General features: G+C 49.8%; 1 protein-coding gene across 1 annotated transcript in view; it reads right to left on the bottom strand.

Moving 5' to 3' along the window:
* Positions 1 to 8,124: 8,124 nt before the first annotated feature.
* The window catches only part of Ncam1 (neural cell adhesion molecule 1), a 61,497-nt gene continuing 53,470 nt past the window's right edge, over positions 8,125 to 16,151 (bottom strand). The window contains exons 18-20 of the mRNA XM_013009565.1: positions 12,830 to 13,037; positions 11,748 to 11,864; positions 8,125 to 8,346 (exon numbers count right to left, since the gene is read on the bottom strand). Coding sequence (XP_012865019.1) covers positions 8,226 to 8,346; positions 11,748 to 11,864; positions 12,830 to 13,037 — 446 coding nt within the window. The 3' untranslated portion in view covers positions 8,125 to 8,225. The remainder of the gene's footprint in view (positions 8,347 to 11,747; positions 11,865 to 12,829; positions 13,038 to 16,151) is intronic.

Raw genomic sequence — 16,151 nt, 5'->3', positions numbered from 1 at the left:
GAGGGCAGCACATGTTTTGGAATTAGCATCTGGTACTAACTCCACCTTGATGGTTACTATTACAACCTGCTGCTTTTCACATGTTAAGTTCACTTATTGAAGAGGAAGTAGAATTACTCATTTGCTATTACCTTTTAAGAAGCTAACCCCATGGACGTCAGCAAAATGGAATATGGGAGGTTGGATCCTGGGATTGGGAATTCGAGAGACTCCAAGCACGGCCTTTGATGAGGCTTGGTGCAGGCTCTGTCCTGTTTCCTGGGTATCGTTAGTAATGTCCTGAGCCTTCTCCCTGGGTGGTACCCAGAAACTTCAGGTTGTTCTCAGGGATTCACACACTACCACTTCTTTTACATTAGTAGGAGTTTCCATAAACATCCTCATAGTGCAAGGAACATTCCAAACCTCAAAAAGCTGTTACCAGAAGAAAGGAAAATTACCATCCCGCTCAATACATTGACCCAATGCAGATTTGTGGTGGGCATGGAAAGGTGGTATTTTGAGTCAGGCATCTGGTGGCTTGTGTCTGTAATCCTAGCTATTTGAGGAGATTGAGGTCTGAGGACTGAGGTTCGAAGCCAGCCTGGGATGAAAAGTCTATGTGAGTCTCCTCTCCTATACAATCAGCAAGAAGAGGCTATGGTACCAGTGGATCAAATGCAAGGGCCAAAAAAGAGGCAAAAAAGATTTTTTTTTGGGGGGGGGGTCTGGTCGTGGGGTCTGAACTCTGGGCCTGGGCGCTGTCTCTCAGCTCTTCAGCTCAAGGCTAGTGCTCTACCACTTGAGCCACAGCGCCACTTCCAGCTTTTTTCTTTTTGCTTATGTGGTGCTGAGGAATCAAACCCAGGGCCTCAGGCATGCAAGGCAAGCGCTCTACCACTGAGCCACCTTCCCAGCCCAAGAGATAATATTTTAAAGTGTCTGGCACATTGGGTTGCTAGCCTTCAAAGTTCCTGTAACAGTGATGAGTATTGTCATATCATTATTCTTACTTGGTGAAAGTGTATTCTGTACACTTCAAGGTTCCAAATCAGCGCTGGGCAGCATTTCCTCCTTTGGAGTTCAGCGGATGCAGATGGCTCAGTCCAGGAATGATTCAGAACCCTTTTCTCAGTCCCCAGGGAAGACGGTAGCTTCCATCCACAAGGCCAGCTTGGGGTAAGGCCTGGTCTTCCTGTGATTCTCAGGATGGCCACTGGGTGGCAGCTTTTGCTCGGTCTGTGCCCTTCCCAGCTAGGCCTCAACCATGAAGTACTCTTTAGGTGTTTCTCCTTACACCCCATGTCTGCTGAGACCCCGGGTATTCTGGGGCTGGAGGTGTGTGTGGTGGGGTGCACATAGGTAGATGCATGCAGAGGGTGTCCCTGATGTATCAGGGTGGCAGAGAAATCATGTTAACTCTGAGGCATGAACCCCCGACCTCCCTCCTTCCCCTTCCCTCCCCACCAAAGATTGGTTAAGTGTTGGCAAGAGGCTGAGTGTATTTTTTGGTGATCAGATTTGGTAGGAGACCCCAGTGGGCATGAGTCATTTTCTGGCTATTCTGGAAACGCAGGCATTTTTATGGAGAGCTACCCCTACCCCACCCCTACCCCTTACCCCAGTAGCCACGTAAGTATGGTCTGAACTAACAGGGTAGACACATGGCTTGTACACTGCCCGTTGTGGAATGGCCTTGCTTCTTACTTCTGTGAGATGTTAGGCTCTCTATGCCACCGTTTCCTATGTAGAAAATGGGGTGATAGTGTGTACTATCTAGGATACAATTAAATGAGTGAACACTTGTAAATGCTTAGATCATTCCTCCCAGAGGAAGTGTTAGCAGAAACACTACAGAAAATCCAACTGTCAATGTGGGGAGTAATTTTTGGGGGCTATCTACATTGCTTTGTCCTATTGCATTTAGCATCAATTTAAGTCCCGTAGCCTGTTTGATTTGGTGTTATTAGAATGTGCTCCACTGCTAAGCCTTCATCCTTGGGCTTTGTCATTTGGATTTTCAGGAGGTCACATCTGTCCCTAGGAGAGGACCAGATATCCTCTCTGAGGCTGTCTTTCTCAGCTGGCCTCAAGAGCTATTTTTTTTTGTCGGTCGTAGGACTTGAACTCTGGGCCTGGGTGCTGTCCCTGAGTTCTTCAGCTCAAGGCTAGCACTCTACCACTTGAGCCACAGTGCCACTCTGGCCTTTTCTGTGTATATAGTACTGAGGATCGAACCTGGAGGTTCATGCAAGCTAGGCAAGCACTCTACCACCAGGCCCCATTCCCAGCCCCCTCAAAGGCTCCTTTGAAAGTCCTGCGTTCTGTGTGTGGGGTGAATTCTCTCTCGGGGAGAATTGTCAGAAATTCCTGCGACACTGAGCATTTTCAGCCCCACTCAGGGGCGGGGTGGAGGAGGACAAGGATGGAGGGACAGGTGGCCAACATTTAATCTTCATCTAATTAAACTCCATGCCTGAACTCCATTTACTTATTTATTTATTCTGGAATAAATAAATAGAGCTGCCTGTGATTTTCTTTCCTGGGTTTGGGGCTCCATTCTCTTCTCTTCCGAATCCACATTCACTTCCACATGATTTTTCTCCAAGTCTTGTGTGTTTCTTCTCTTGACCTTCTGTGGTCTGCTAGCCAGCCAGCAGCCAGAGCGGTCATTGGGAAAACTCACGTCAGATGTAGGCTCACAAAATTTCCCTTGACTTTCCATTGCATTGAAGAAATGGGAGATGTTCTAACAGTGTGCTCTCCAGACTCCACATGATGTATCGAGCTCACCAATACCTTTGGTCCCTTCCTCTGTCTTTACTCTCTGTCTTACCCCCTCATTTGCTCTCTGCTCCAGTAAAGAGCTATTCCGTGAAGTCCCTTCCTTGGTGCCTTTGTCCTCTTCCCTCTGCTTGGAGTATTTTCCTTCCCATGTTTACCCACTTCCATCCCTCCCTCCTCTCAAGTCACGGCTCCAATGTCATCCTTCAGAGACCACTACCCCACTCTCTTCCTTAATCCCTGGATCTTGTCCACAGTGCTGTCCATTGCCCTGGGTCAGACAGGACAGGTAAATAATGCCTTGCTAACAAGAGCTCCAAATGAAGTGCTCAAAGTGTCAGGGCTGTCTAGCAGGTACTGGCTGGAGTTAGTTGTTCAACTATTATTTGTATATGTAGTCTTTGCTATGCATTATTTAATAACATTCATTATATTCATATTACCACCTATTACTATGGCCTGTGACCTGGCAGGGTTTTTATGGCTGGCTCTGCTTCTATTTGGTGGAAACACCAAGTAAGGCTGCATCTCTCTCACTCCTGGCCTGGGGGTGCCATTTTGGAAGTATTTACCCCCTGTGGAACTCGGCACGAGCTACACTGTTTTAGTGTTTATCTAGACTTAAAGTGATGGGTCAAATATTTGTGATGCAGATTGTGTGTCCTTTCTGCATCCAATACATGTGAATAGCGTGCACACACACACACACATATACACACACACAGAAAATTAGACAACATTCTTCTAGTGCTCAGAAACATACGCTGGATTAAAAGCCCAACTGGATTCCACAAAGGCACTCCAGCCATTGGCAGAGGTGTGAAGTTCTAAGTGATCTTTTTATGGTTTTACTTCATCTCACTTGTTTGTGGAAGTGAACATGTGAACTCCTTTGGGTTGGGAACTATATCCATGGCTCAGTCATACCTACCTTTAAGCAGGAATGGTTGTGAGTAGCCCTAAAGACAAGCACAAGGAGTTTAGTTCTTGCATATAGCTTCCACTCGAGGGCGGGTTTTGCCCATTGCTGCATCCTCAGCCTCTTGGAGATGCTCAGTACTTCCTGTCATCTGGAGGAAGGAGGTTCTGGAGGCAAGGCCTCATCGGCGAGTGGAGAGGGCCAGAATTTCTTGCTTTATCCAATTTTTGCTAAGCAATGTGATTTGTGTCTCCTTCCCTGCCCCTCCCCCCCAAACCATTTGCAGTTGGACCTCTGACCCCACAGATGCAGGTGGCTGTGTATCATTAGCACAGGCACTGAGGACACAAAGTAATGGTGGTGTCACCCTTGAGGGTGGGTACCTGCCCTTGGAGCAAACTTGGCCCTGTAGCCAGGTCTCTGTCAAGAACTCTGGATCCCATAGCACAGTGGGGCAATTCCAGCAGTATTGTCTGCTTCTTCCTGAGTACCACAGGCAAGAGAATTCTGTGCCAAGGCCTGGTTTTCATGCTACCTAGCTCAGAGACAAACTCTAGGGGCTGAGTTGGGGCCTTTGAATGCAGTCGGGCAGAGCAGAGCAATAGAAGAAAGGCACTAGCTGCATGCCGGTGGTTCACACCGAGCTACTTGGGAGGCTTCAGATCTGAAGATTGTGATTCTGTGGGACTTTTATCGCCAATTAACCACCAGAAAACTGGAAGTGGTGCTGTGGTTCAAAGTGGTAGATTGCTAGCCTTAAGTGAAAAAAGCTCAGGAAAGGACCCAAGTCCCTGAGTTCAAGTCTTACAACCACCACTGCCACCACCACCACCACCACCACCAAACAACAAAAAGAAACATGCTTCTCATGTATAAGAGCCTCATGTGTCTATCTCAGCATTGTGAACTGAAGCTCGGGTGTTGGCAATTATTACAACTGGACTTGTAGAGCACGCACTCCTATTTATAGGATCCTTCAATGAGCCAAGAAAGCACCATGCTAGACTCACATATCCATTGTCTTGTTCATTAACCAGGACTGATTCTCTCCCCCCAGGTTACATCTAGTCTTCTCAAAGAGGAAGTAGATTCTTAAGAGGTGGTGGTATGGGGGGGTGGTTTGGAAGGGCAAAAATTCAGTAATTCTTCTAAGGATCAACTGGGAAATGGGAAAACCAGGATGTGAATGAAATCTTTCCCAATCTGATATCTGGCCTTTCTAAATTAGGACTTATCAACCGATTAAAACAAATACAGAAATCTCCACTCAGGCTACCCACATTGAAGACATTGGGTTTCCCTGACCTTGCTTACAAGGTCAACACCATTAGCACAGACAGGTCTCCATTGGTCTTGCAGACCACATTCTCTCATAGAATGGAAAGAAATCCCAGTTGGACCAGCATTGCTTTTTTTTTTTTTTTTTTCCTTTCAATTTTTATTGAACACAAGTATTCTGACAGAATGCAAAGTCAAAATTCTCAGTTAGTACTCAGTATTTACACCGGTGAGAATGGAAACAAAGGTGTTGTGGATGTTTTCACTTGGTAAAAAGGTTTTATAACAAGAGAGAAGGCCCCCGAAGTACAGAATGCTGGGTAAGGGTCTTTGTTCATGGAGGTCTAAAAAAAAAACCCACCAACCAGACAGACAGCCTAGGGTGAAACCCTGGGATGTGGGAGGTTCCATAGAAAAGCGTGAAGACAGAACTCCACTGCGAAAGCTGCAACTATATACACCATGGGCCCTTCAGACTGGGAAACTGCTCATGGCACCCTAGTGGCCCTCCTGTAGAACTTGGCCTTGCCATTCTTTATGTGAATACATATGCATAACACACACACACACACACACACACACACACACACACACACACACACACACCAACATTGAAACAAATGGAGTTGATCCCTCCTTTAAAAGCAAAAAGAAAGAAAAAACCAAAAGGGAAACAAGAAGCTTGTATCTCTTAACATAAAAGATAGAACATCTCAAAAATGACGTGATTCCCTCTGATTTTAAGAGGAAGCATTGCGCTTTAAAAAAATAAAAGCTCATGCATGCCGAGACAAACATAATATGTAACACAGGAGAGGCAGACCAAAGGGTGGGTGGGCAGTTTGGAGTCCTAGCCAGAGTTCTAGGACTTGTCTACCCTGGGCCAGGCTATCTATGGGCTAACTATACCTCTTGTCTTTTCTCTTAACCATCAGAACCCCCAATTCCTTTGCCTACACACAACCAACCAGTTGGAGGAACCATCTCCAGGAGGCATCGAATGGCCTTTGGCCTGGTTGGTCAGGCCACTGATATCACAAGGTGAGAAAGCGATTCCCCTGGTCAGCCTGGTGACCGGAAGAACCCCTCCACTATCACCACTAGGCCCTCCCTGCCTCAGGTGCCCACCTCTCCCGTTCTGCTCGGTGCTCGGAGAGCAGTCTTCACCTTCCTTTTTCCTGTGCATTTGAATGACTGATCCATGCAGACTAGAGTCACAGGGCTGTGTGTTCTGGAATCCTCCATTTCCATCCCCAGGAGCTGAGAAAAATGCAACATAACCCCACATTTAGCAAATGACAAGACCATTATTTTTCACAGTTTGAAATTATCATCTAGCATCGCCACTGATCAGAGTGCAGACATGTCGGGACACGGGGGAGGGGGCGTGGAGGCCGACTTGCCACCCTAGCCTCTTGCTGCGTGGTACCTTAGGAAAGGAACGAGAGCCCGAGGATCAACTTCTGTTGACTTCTCGTCCTCTTCTTCTTCTTTATTATCACCATCATCGTGGTCATCATCACAATCCGTTTTTCACTTCCTCTGTCTTAAAGGCTTCAATTCCTTTTTAAGATTTATACTTTGTTTCCTGAATATGTGTTTTTTTTTCTGAACTATCTGCTATACCTTTCCACAACCAAACTATGTTGAAAGTTTTATTTCAATACTATGACAAAAAACACGTTTCACACTAAAGTTCACGCATCCACAGTGCACAACAAGCTTGCAGTTCTAAAGTAGAATGAAAAACAAAAAAGCAAAATTTCTATACAAAGGGCTGGCTTTTCCCTTCTCCCCCCTCCCATCCCTCTTGAAGTTTCTGTATTTTTTTCCCCTCTTCACTTGATTTCCAATCCAGGAAAGTTGTGTTATGACTCCAGATAGTTTTTTTTTTTGTTGTTGTTTCCTTTTTCTGTTTGTTTTAAAACAAATGCTGCTTAAGTGAACAGAAGGCCAATGTTACTTCACTTCAACAGATTTCCAAAAAAAAGACACTAATTCCCTGAAGTGTACATGCTCTTCTGCTCAAATCTAGATTCTGGGCTCAAAAGAAAATGGTATGTATATATTTTATTTGGCTTTCTACAAAAAAAAAAAGAGGGGGATGTTTGGGGTCAAAATGTGTGATCACCAAATACCAGCCCCAACTATACAATCTTTTCTGCTTCATTCAACAAAGCATTTGCGTGCCCATGAGTCAGTTCCTTTGTCATAGACACAGGCAGGCGGCAGCTAATCAGAAAGTGGTCTAACCCCTGAAGGATCACCAAAAAGAACCAAAAGTCCAAAGGCAAAACAATGTCAGAATGAGATGGATTTCTACCTGAGTTGGACACAGGCAAAAACTGCAAATGAGGACAGGGAGGAAGAGCCGCCCAAATCAAAGTTGTCCCATGTTCATGAAATAAGGCTGCCTCTAGGCGATATTTGTTACTTAAAAAAAAAAAAGGCAGTATTTTTTTTACATGGACATTGAAACAGAGAACTGAAGTCAAACACATGTCAACTTGTAAACACTGGAAACAAAGTTGTCAGAAAGGAAAGAAGAGGGGTGAAAAAAGGAAAGAAAAAGAAGCCAATGAAATCGGAATCCTGAAAATGGAGAACCCTTCCCCTCCCCGAGAATTTGCAATTTGGCATAATTATGAAATAATAAGCATCTACGTGGGAAATGAATTCAGCTAGAAAGGGTGACACACTTTGCATAAGGGAGAAATACAATGTGAACAGAAATGATAACTTATTTATGAGGTTTGACAGACGTCCAACTCGACTGAAAGTATAAAAATAAAGCGTGGACTTTGTTCATCCAGTTAGTCTTAGTGACTGGAAGTTTGTTTTGTTTTATTTTATTTTTTTCCTTTCTGAAAACTGGTCTGTGCCAATTAGGTTACACCAAGTATGGTCTTCCTGAACCTAGACATTTTTTTTTTTCTGAGCTTCCTAGATTCTTAATTTGGGGTCCTTTTGTTTGATTTTTAAATGGTTTCAGGGAACAGAGTGTCCTAGTTTGGGTTTAACCTTTTGTCTCATGTTCTTGCAACAAAGGAGCCCTTTCTATAAACCTACAAAAAGGAGGTCCTATGTTTATCTGTTTAGTTTTCTTTTCTTTTTTGAAGGCAAAAGACACTAGAGGAATGAGATTTTGTGTGTGTGTTTGTGTGTGTGTGTGTGCGCATGTGCACACGCATGTGTGTGTGTGAGTGTGTGTGTGACATTGGGAAATGCTCTGGTGAAGCCGCTGTGTCACTTTTCCTGGCACCGATCACGCTTTGCTTTCATTTTCCTTTGTTTGTGTGGTGTCATTGGGGACCGTCTTGGCTTCGGCTGGCGCTGGCTTTGCTTCTGACTCCTGGCTTTCCGACTTTGCTTCTACTGGGCCCTTCCTGCAGAGAATCGACAAACAGCACCACTGAGACACAATTGCTGCACTGCTGCACACATCTCCCCCATCACCCCACTTTTTGCCATACCCTGGGGAAGGGGTGGGGAGCTTCTGTGATTTTGGCTCCTAACCTTGGAGGTACACTGGCAGTCACCTGGGAGCTGTATCCTGAGCCAATTTCCCAGTTAACTCCAGGCACAATGACTTGTAAAAAGACCTAAGTGTGCAGCCTTCAATTGCAGTCTTTCATAAAACTTGAGGCAGGGCAAGGGGTGGAAAAGGAATCCCTTTTCTCACCTGGACAAACTGTGCGTCAGTAGCTCAGCTTGCTATGTCCTAGGCTGCTTATACTGTTTTACCCACTATTAACCACCTCTTTCCTGCTGGCCCATTCCCTCCTTACCCCCGTCTCTAACATCTCCCCGCCCTCCCATCTCCATCCCTTGGCCTCCATGCTGTAGCCTCTACATAGTCCAAGTGAGAAAATAGCGAAGGGGGAGAGAGGCTGGAGAGGGCTGCTTGTTGGGGGGTGCGGGGTGGGGAGGGCAGTCCTTTAACTTCCTGACACCCAGATGAGGGCTCTGGGCTACAGCCTGCTGGCATCATACCAGCTATGTGGAGACAGCCCTGGGAACCTCCACAGAAAACCCAGGCCTGCCTCTGTCACCAGCCATGGATCCCAGAAGCCAGAGAGCCAAGGCTGCGGGGAACCGGCACAGACCTCAGCCTTCAGTGCCGTGGTGTGAAGCACCACATGATGAGAAACTGGAAATCGTAAGGACCTGGGACTTAAGAGACCCAGCAGACAGTTATGGGGCTTGAACTCGAGACCTAGGCGCTGTCCCTGAGCAATGTTTGCTCAAGGCTAGCCCTTTAATCCTTTCAGCCACAGTACCACTTCTGTTTCTTGAGTAGTTAACTGGAGATAAGAGTCTCATGGACTTTCCTGCGTGGGCTGGCTTTGAACCGTGAGCCTCAGATCTCAGCCCCCTGAGTAGCTAGGATTACAGGGTGAGCCACCGGTGCCTGGCTCATTCTTTTTTGACCGATCTTCCCAGATACTCTAAAGGCCAACAGAAGTCAACTGTGGCTACCTTGGCTAGTGTGTGGCTACCTCACCAGACCTGGGGGGGGGGGAGGGGCAGAGCTGTGTCTTTTCTTCCTGCTCTCTGGTGCCTCTCTTGGGGGAGCACTCAGCCCTGTCCCTGAATGTCCCTGTCCCCCACATCACTGTGGGCCCAGGTGGCAGACACAGGCACCGTGGCCTCCTTTAGCTCTTTCCTCAGGGGTCTGACTGCAAGGCAACCTCCAAGGAGAACAGAAGTGCAGCCAGGATGATGAGATAAAACGTAATTAAGGTGGCCTAATTAGCGAGCAGGAGGTTGGTGGCTCCTCTCCTGGTTCACCAGGACCCTGCTGGCTGTCCCTTCTTCTACCTCAGCCCAGCCCTCTGGTTGAGTCACTCAGAGAAGCCCCCGGGGGAGGCCGAGGACACATCTAACAAGGAGGACACAGCACACGCAGCACACACGCACACAGGACACAACCCAATGACAGCAGACAGAGAGAGGTCGTACTCGATCTTGGCTGGTGCCGGTGGAACCGAGCTCTCGGCAGTGGAAGATACAAGCTCAGGGGCTTGTCCACTGGCCCCAGCGGCGGGAGCAGGAGAGCCCAGGGCTGCAAAAACATCCTTTGCAAGGTCAATATCTGGGGTCTTGAAGTTCCCTTCGTCCATTTTTAAGTCCTCGCCCTGGGAAGGGTTTGTGGCGGTGACGGAGGCAGCCTCGCTCTTCGGGCTAGCGGAGGCTGGGGAGGCCTTGGGTGGGTTCTTCGCGGTGTTGGGCTGGGTGGGCTCTGGGTCCGGGCCTTTGGTGCTGGGGGTCTCCTGCTTGGCCTGGGGGGCTTCTGTGGCCGGGGCAGACGCTACGGGACTGGCTGTCCCGGTTGGGGCGGAGGCTGGGGGAGGGCTGGGCTTGCTGGTGGGGGGGGTCTTGGGGGCCTCCCCGACACTGGGTGGGGCGCTCGGGCTGAGGACGGCTCCTTGATTGGCCAGGACACTAGAGGACAAATTGTTAGCAGCCGGGGCTGAGGTGGGGGTATCGCTTAGGTCAACGAGGGGGGCGATCTTGGGGGCTGAGGCTGGGGGAGGGGAGGAGGCAGCAACCCCAGACCCCTTGGAAGGGGTGGCCTGGCCAGCGGGCACAGAATTGGAGTCCAGCGTGGCAGTGGCCGGAGGGGCAATACTGGAAGTGAGGGTGGTGGTCTCACTGGTGGGGCTGTTCTGAGCAGTGGCAAAGGTTTCGGTGATAGTATCAGAGTTAGTGGTGACGGTGGTGACAGAAGGCAGCATGTCCTCGACAGTGGCTGTGGTGTCGGCAGGCAGCCTGTGGGGAGGACAGGAAGTAGAAGAGAAGACACGATGAAGCAGAGACATGACAGAGAGAGAAAGAGAGAGAGCCGGGCAGGAGGGCCGGAGAGAAGGAGAGGCGGGGGACGGTGGGTGGGTCATGCATTCACGTACAGGCAGGAACACTGGGTCACAGAGAAAACAAGCACGCCAAGAGAAGGCACACGCCCAGGCGGGCAGAAGAGGTTACAGGAGACGACAAAGAACGTGGCAGTCGCAAAGGGGCTCTGGCTAAAGCTTTCTTCCCTGCCGACGGACCCCCAGCTCTCTGTACAGTGCTCCCACCACCCCCTGCACACACAGGTCCTCAGCTCTCGGATGCCCGCTCCAGGATCTCCACGCCAAGAAGAGGCAGGGCAAGATTTCCTGGGCCCCAGAAGAACTGACCCCTGGCAACTCCCCTGCAGGGCTCCGCAGGGCAAGGATGAGGAACAGAAAGCAGATAACATGTGATCCCATGGCTCCCGAGAGCTATGCATTCTTCCAGACACAGCTCTATTCCTAGCAGCTCCCCAGGATCCTCTCCCACCAAGCCAGGCAGGACAAACACAGCTGGTCGGGGTCTCTGAGGACACCCCTCCCAGGAGGCTTCTGATTAGCAGAGGGGTCAGGGAACTCTACCAGGTCTCCTCACCACTCTGATTCTTTTAGGAGGAAAATTGCACAGGACTATGTTTGTAAGTGACCCTCAACAGGATTGGCCAAGCCTCTCTCCATGAGGCCATCTCTAGAATAGGTATGTAACTTGAGATTCCCCCTTGGTACATAATAGAGCCAAGAATGCCTTCCCTTGAAGCACAGTGGGTTCAAGCGCTGCCCGGCCAAGTAGGTCTTCTGGCCCAATGGCTTCAGAATCCAGGCCTGCCATGTTTGGCCGGAAGCCGAGGGTAGGAAGCAGGGAAGGCATGGGTAGGGTGATGAGGTGGGAGTGTGGGGTTCTACTAAACAGGTGCCAAGTCCTCCCTTCCGCCCTCCCTCCCCCCACCACATACTCAGGCTCTGTCAGTGGCGTGGTCTCATTGGGCTCTGTGTGTTTCCCCCCGTCGTGGTTTGGGGTCCGCTCCTCTTCTGTTCGAACTTCCACGATGGGTTCCTTGGATTCATCTTTCCTGTGGGGAGTTCTGCTGGTTAGATCCCGACGCAATCCGGCAGTGGGTAGGGCAACAGCTACCGCTCAGGTAGGTACCTAGGTCTCGGGTGAGGCTGGCTGGGCCTCGGAGTCAGGGAGGAGTGTACAAGCCTCACAGCCCAACTTTCAAGAGCTGTGTCACCTTGAGCAGCTAATGGAATCAGCCCTGCCTTAGTGTCTTCACCCAAAGACAGTGGCAAGCGTGAGGATGCATTTCACCTGGTCTGAGTTAAATGAGCCAATGCATACCAAGCGCATAGCATGTTACGGCAGTGAGAGAGCAAGTGCTCAAAAGCACACACACGCATATACATGTACGTTGTGAAGTATGTATATGGAGGGTCGTGTGCATGTGTGCATGTAGAGGTATATCGCAGGCATGTGCGATGCGAGTAACCATCGCCCCCTTCTGTCCCTTCTCAGCAGCAGCTGAGGGCCCTCAAAGCGCCTGCAATTTGCTCAGGATCCATTTCCTCAGAAATGCTGCTGGAGGAAACAGCCTTGGGACCATTGGCTCACCCCAGGACGTGGCTTTTTATCTGCTTGGCTCCCTAGAGCCTGGGAACGCTGCCTTGCACTCTGGAGCTACAGGAGAAATGTTTTGCCGGGTGATGAAAAGACGAGTGAATGAATGAGAGCCAGGTAGGTAATGCGCCCCTTAAAATGCTGGCCACCCACTTCCATCTGGGCTCTTCTTCAGCCTCAGCTCTGATGAGTCTCTTATTCAGGTGACCTTCCCGGGGATCTCCAAACTTCTGACAAGTAACCCCACCACCATGCTTAGAGACTTCCCATAATGCTCTGCCTCTCAGGGTTTCAACCTGGGGAAGGAGAGCTAAAGGCAAGGTCAGTGTGGTTCTGAAGGGCAGCTCTGAGGTGTGACACACCGCTGGGTCCTGGCTAGGGGCAGGGCCCGGTGTGAGGGTGAGGGAGGGCTGTACTCACGAGAAGGCGGCCTTGCCCTCCTCCATGTCCTTGCCCTTGGCCCCAGGTCCGGCCTTTCCGCACAGGTTGACGGCAATGCACATGAGCAGGCCACACTTGTTCAGGAAGTAGCAGGTAATGTCCACCACGACCAGGAGCAGGACAAAGATGACGATGAGGATGCCCACGATGGCTCCGGTGCTCAGGCCCGAGGTGGGGCTGCCGTTGGCTTAAGAGGGGGAAAGAGATGGCTGGTGGTTAACAGACTGAGAGAAGAGTTTTCTGACCCTGTGATCTACTGCCCTTGGGGTTAGGGAGGGCCTAGAGCCTAAAGCCATGGCACGCATGCTCAGTGGCACCTTCTCTCTGGCCTCCGCGTGCCTGCTGTGGAGACAACAGCATCTCTACCTCTTCCAGAGGGGAGAAATGGCTGCCTCGGTTCACCTAGGAGACAGCAGTATGTGAAGATGTAAGTTGGGATTTGGGAGTCATGTCTCCAATCACCCACTCAGCCTTCCTGAGTTCTGGGAGCAGGCTGAGCGCAGCCACACAACATCTGGGGATATTGGATGCGGACAAAGTGATTGGGCACTGTGATATGTGTCTGGTACCTGAGCAAAAGGCTTTACTTTCAGGACAGGCAGGTAATGGTGGCCGGTTTCAGGCTGTGAGGGGAGGGACAGGGTCCCTAATGGCTGCAAATGGTATTTCCAGGGTTGCCTGGAGCTAGCAAGGATGTCAGGGCCAATGGGATGGGTGCCTTACTCTCCTCTTCCCCTTTTGCAAGTAACTCTAGCGAATCCCCCGCCCCCACCCCGCTCCAGAGCAACCCAGGGCTCACAGCTCATCCCCGCTCTGCCACCGCCCAGCAAGCTGAATGAAGTCACATGACTCCAGAGATGTGGCGTCTCCCCAGGCCTGATGGGTAAGGTGAAAGATGTCTGGGAATACTCACCGTCTAGGAGCTAGGCAAGCTTGCATCAGACTTCAGGGAAACCAGCAGACCCACGTGACGCTACACACTCACACACAGCCATTCCCACACACGCACCCTGGCAAACACATTCCCAGCAGTATCCGGCTGCCATTCTGGTGGGACTCACTCTGAACGACTCAGCTTCTGTGTCTAGCTCCCTGGTGTTCACCTACAGTCCCGAATGCTATCACAGAAGGACCCAGGCTCGGCTCCCTGCATGGCTGTGATTGACATCAGTTGACCAAGATGCACCCGCTGACCCTTGGTGACTGCCAGCAGTGTCTGAGAGGCAAGGTAAGGCAAGGGGCGATGGTGTGGGATACACGATCCCATGCAGAACTCTGCCTATATGTCAGCATGGAAGCAATGAGCCCCATCTAAAATATAGGCACTGCTGGTTAGTTTTTCTTCTGGAAAGACTTGAGTCCACAATTGCAAGAAGGCAGGAAGGAAGGAAGCAAGCAAGCAACAAGGAAGGAAGGGAGGAAGCAAGCAAGCAAGCAAGCTTCCTGTACTCTCGGGGTCTCCTGAGGTTACCCAAGATCTCAGGAATTGAGTAAAGAACTATGGGCAATACAACCTGGGGCTTGGTCCCATCTGACCCCAAACTCAGCTTCCTATGCTTGGTGGGCTGGGCCCAGCATCCTGCCATTCATGCATCACACAGATAATGGGAGCGCTGTGTGACCCATAGTAGCCAGCACTATAGATGGGGCATTTAATCAGCACTATAGCCACTATGTTTGCCCTCCCTCCCTCCCTTCCTCCCTCTCTCCCTCTCTTGCTGAGCATTGAGCACTTCCAAGGCAGGTGCTCTACCACTGAGCTCCACCTGCGGCCCCTTTCTCTCTCCCTTTCTACATGGGCCAGCCAGCCTGGGCTGCAGTCTTCCTCCTTGTGCTTCACTGGAGGTGAAAGCTGCACACCACTGGGCCCAGCCAGTGTGCTTCCCTGAAGGTAAGATAGCAGGCAGGCAGCCAGCGATGACTGAGATGGACTCTCTTGGACTCTTATGCTGGCTGGCCTCAGCACAAGATTCCTCCATCTCTGCCTCTTGAATAGCTAGGATCACAGACTTGGGTCACCGTGCCTAGGTTCGTTCACTCCTTCCTTCTTTTCCCTCCCTACCCCCCATTTCTTCTTTCCTTCTTCCCTCCCTCCCTCCCTTCCTTTTAAGGTCTTACTATATGTAGCCCAGACTGGCCTTGAACTCATGGTCTTCTTGCTTCAACCTCCCAAATGCTGGGATTACATGTATGTACTGCTAAACCCCACCACTGTTATCTTCTCATATAGCCTGTGCTCCTGGGGGAAGATGCTCTGCCCATTCCAGGGATCCTTGTGCAACCACTGAACAACTTTCCCAGTGGCTGTGACTCTTGGCTGGTCCACTTCAAACCCCAGTTCTGGTTATGAGCTACTGGCCTACAAACCACACAGGACCACTCGCAACCTACTACTCTGGCTGCCATGGGGCCTGAGTTGGAGCACATCAATGGTTTAAGTCTCTTTGGGACCTTGGATTGCTTCTCAGAGTTTTCCTCCTCAGGCTCCCTAGTGGGTCCTATTCAACTTTGTACGGAGGACCTCACCCTGTGCCCTCAGGCAGACTCACAACTAGCAGAGGACTCTGGCTACCTCGTCTCTGGGTATAACCAGAAGGTCAGCTGCTCACTTCAGCTGTCAGCTAGAGTGGGTCATTCTCCTCAGCAGCCTGCTAATGCAGAGGTGCTTCTGGCTGGTTATATGAGAAGGAAGCGCCAATCTGCTTCCCCATGGCCCTCACCCCTGTGAGAACAAAGGCACCACAGGCTTTCTAGATCCTTAGGAGAAGCCAGAGTGGCTTTCTTGAATGAATTGGGCATCTTAGCCTTGTATTTTCCATTCTAGTGGCTTAAAGCCATGACAGTGTCCAGACATTAGTAAACTGGTTGGTGTATGTTCATACTTTCTGGAGGAGTTGAAAGTGGTTTTGAGTGTGAGTGTGTATATGTGAATGTGTGTGTGTGTATACACCTGTGCATTTGCACTCAATGGCACTAGGTCTGAGACTTTTACATAGACTCTTCTATAGCCGAGCCTGTTCTTAAAAAGGAGAAGTAAGCCAGGCACTGGTGGCTCACTCCTGTAATCCTAGCTATTCAGGAGGCTGAGATATAAGAATTTCAGTTTGAATCCAGCCTGGGCAGAAAAGTCCCTGTAAGACTCTTATCTCTAACTGACCACTCAAAAACTGGAAATGGTGTTGTAGCTCAAAGTGGAAGAGCACTAGCCTTGAGCAAAAGAGCTCAGGATCAGTGCTTAGAACCTGAGTTCAAGCCCCGCCAACTGACAAAAAATTAAAAAAATAAAACAAAATAAAGGGGG

The sequence above is a fragment of the Dipodomys ordii genome, unplaced genomic scaffold (assembly GCF_000151885.1).
Source record: "Dipodomys ordii isolate 6190 unplaced genomic scaffold, Dord_2.0 Scaffold10, whole genome shotgun sequence".
Taxonomy (NCBI): domain Eukaryota; kingdom Metazoa; phylum Chordata; class Mammalia; order Rodentia; family Heteromyidae; genus Dipodomys; species Dipodomys ordii.
The sequence above is the reverse complement of the archived record's forward strand: the minus strand, read 5'-3'. Positions and strand labels throughout refer to the sequence as shown.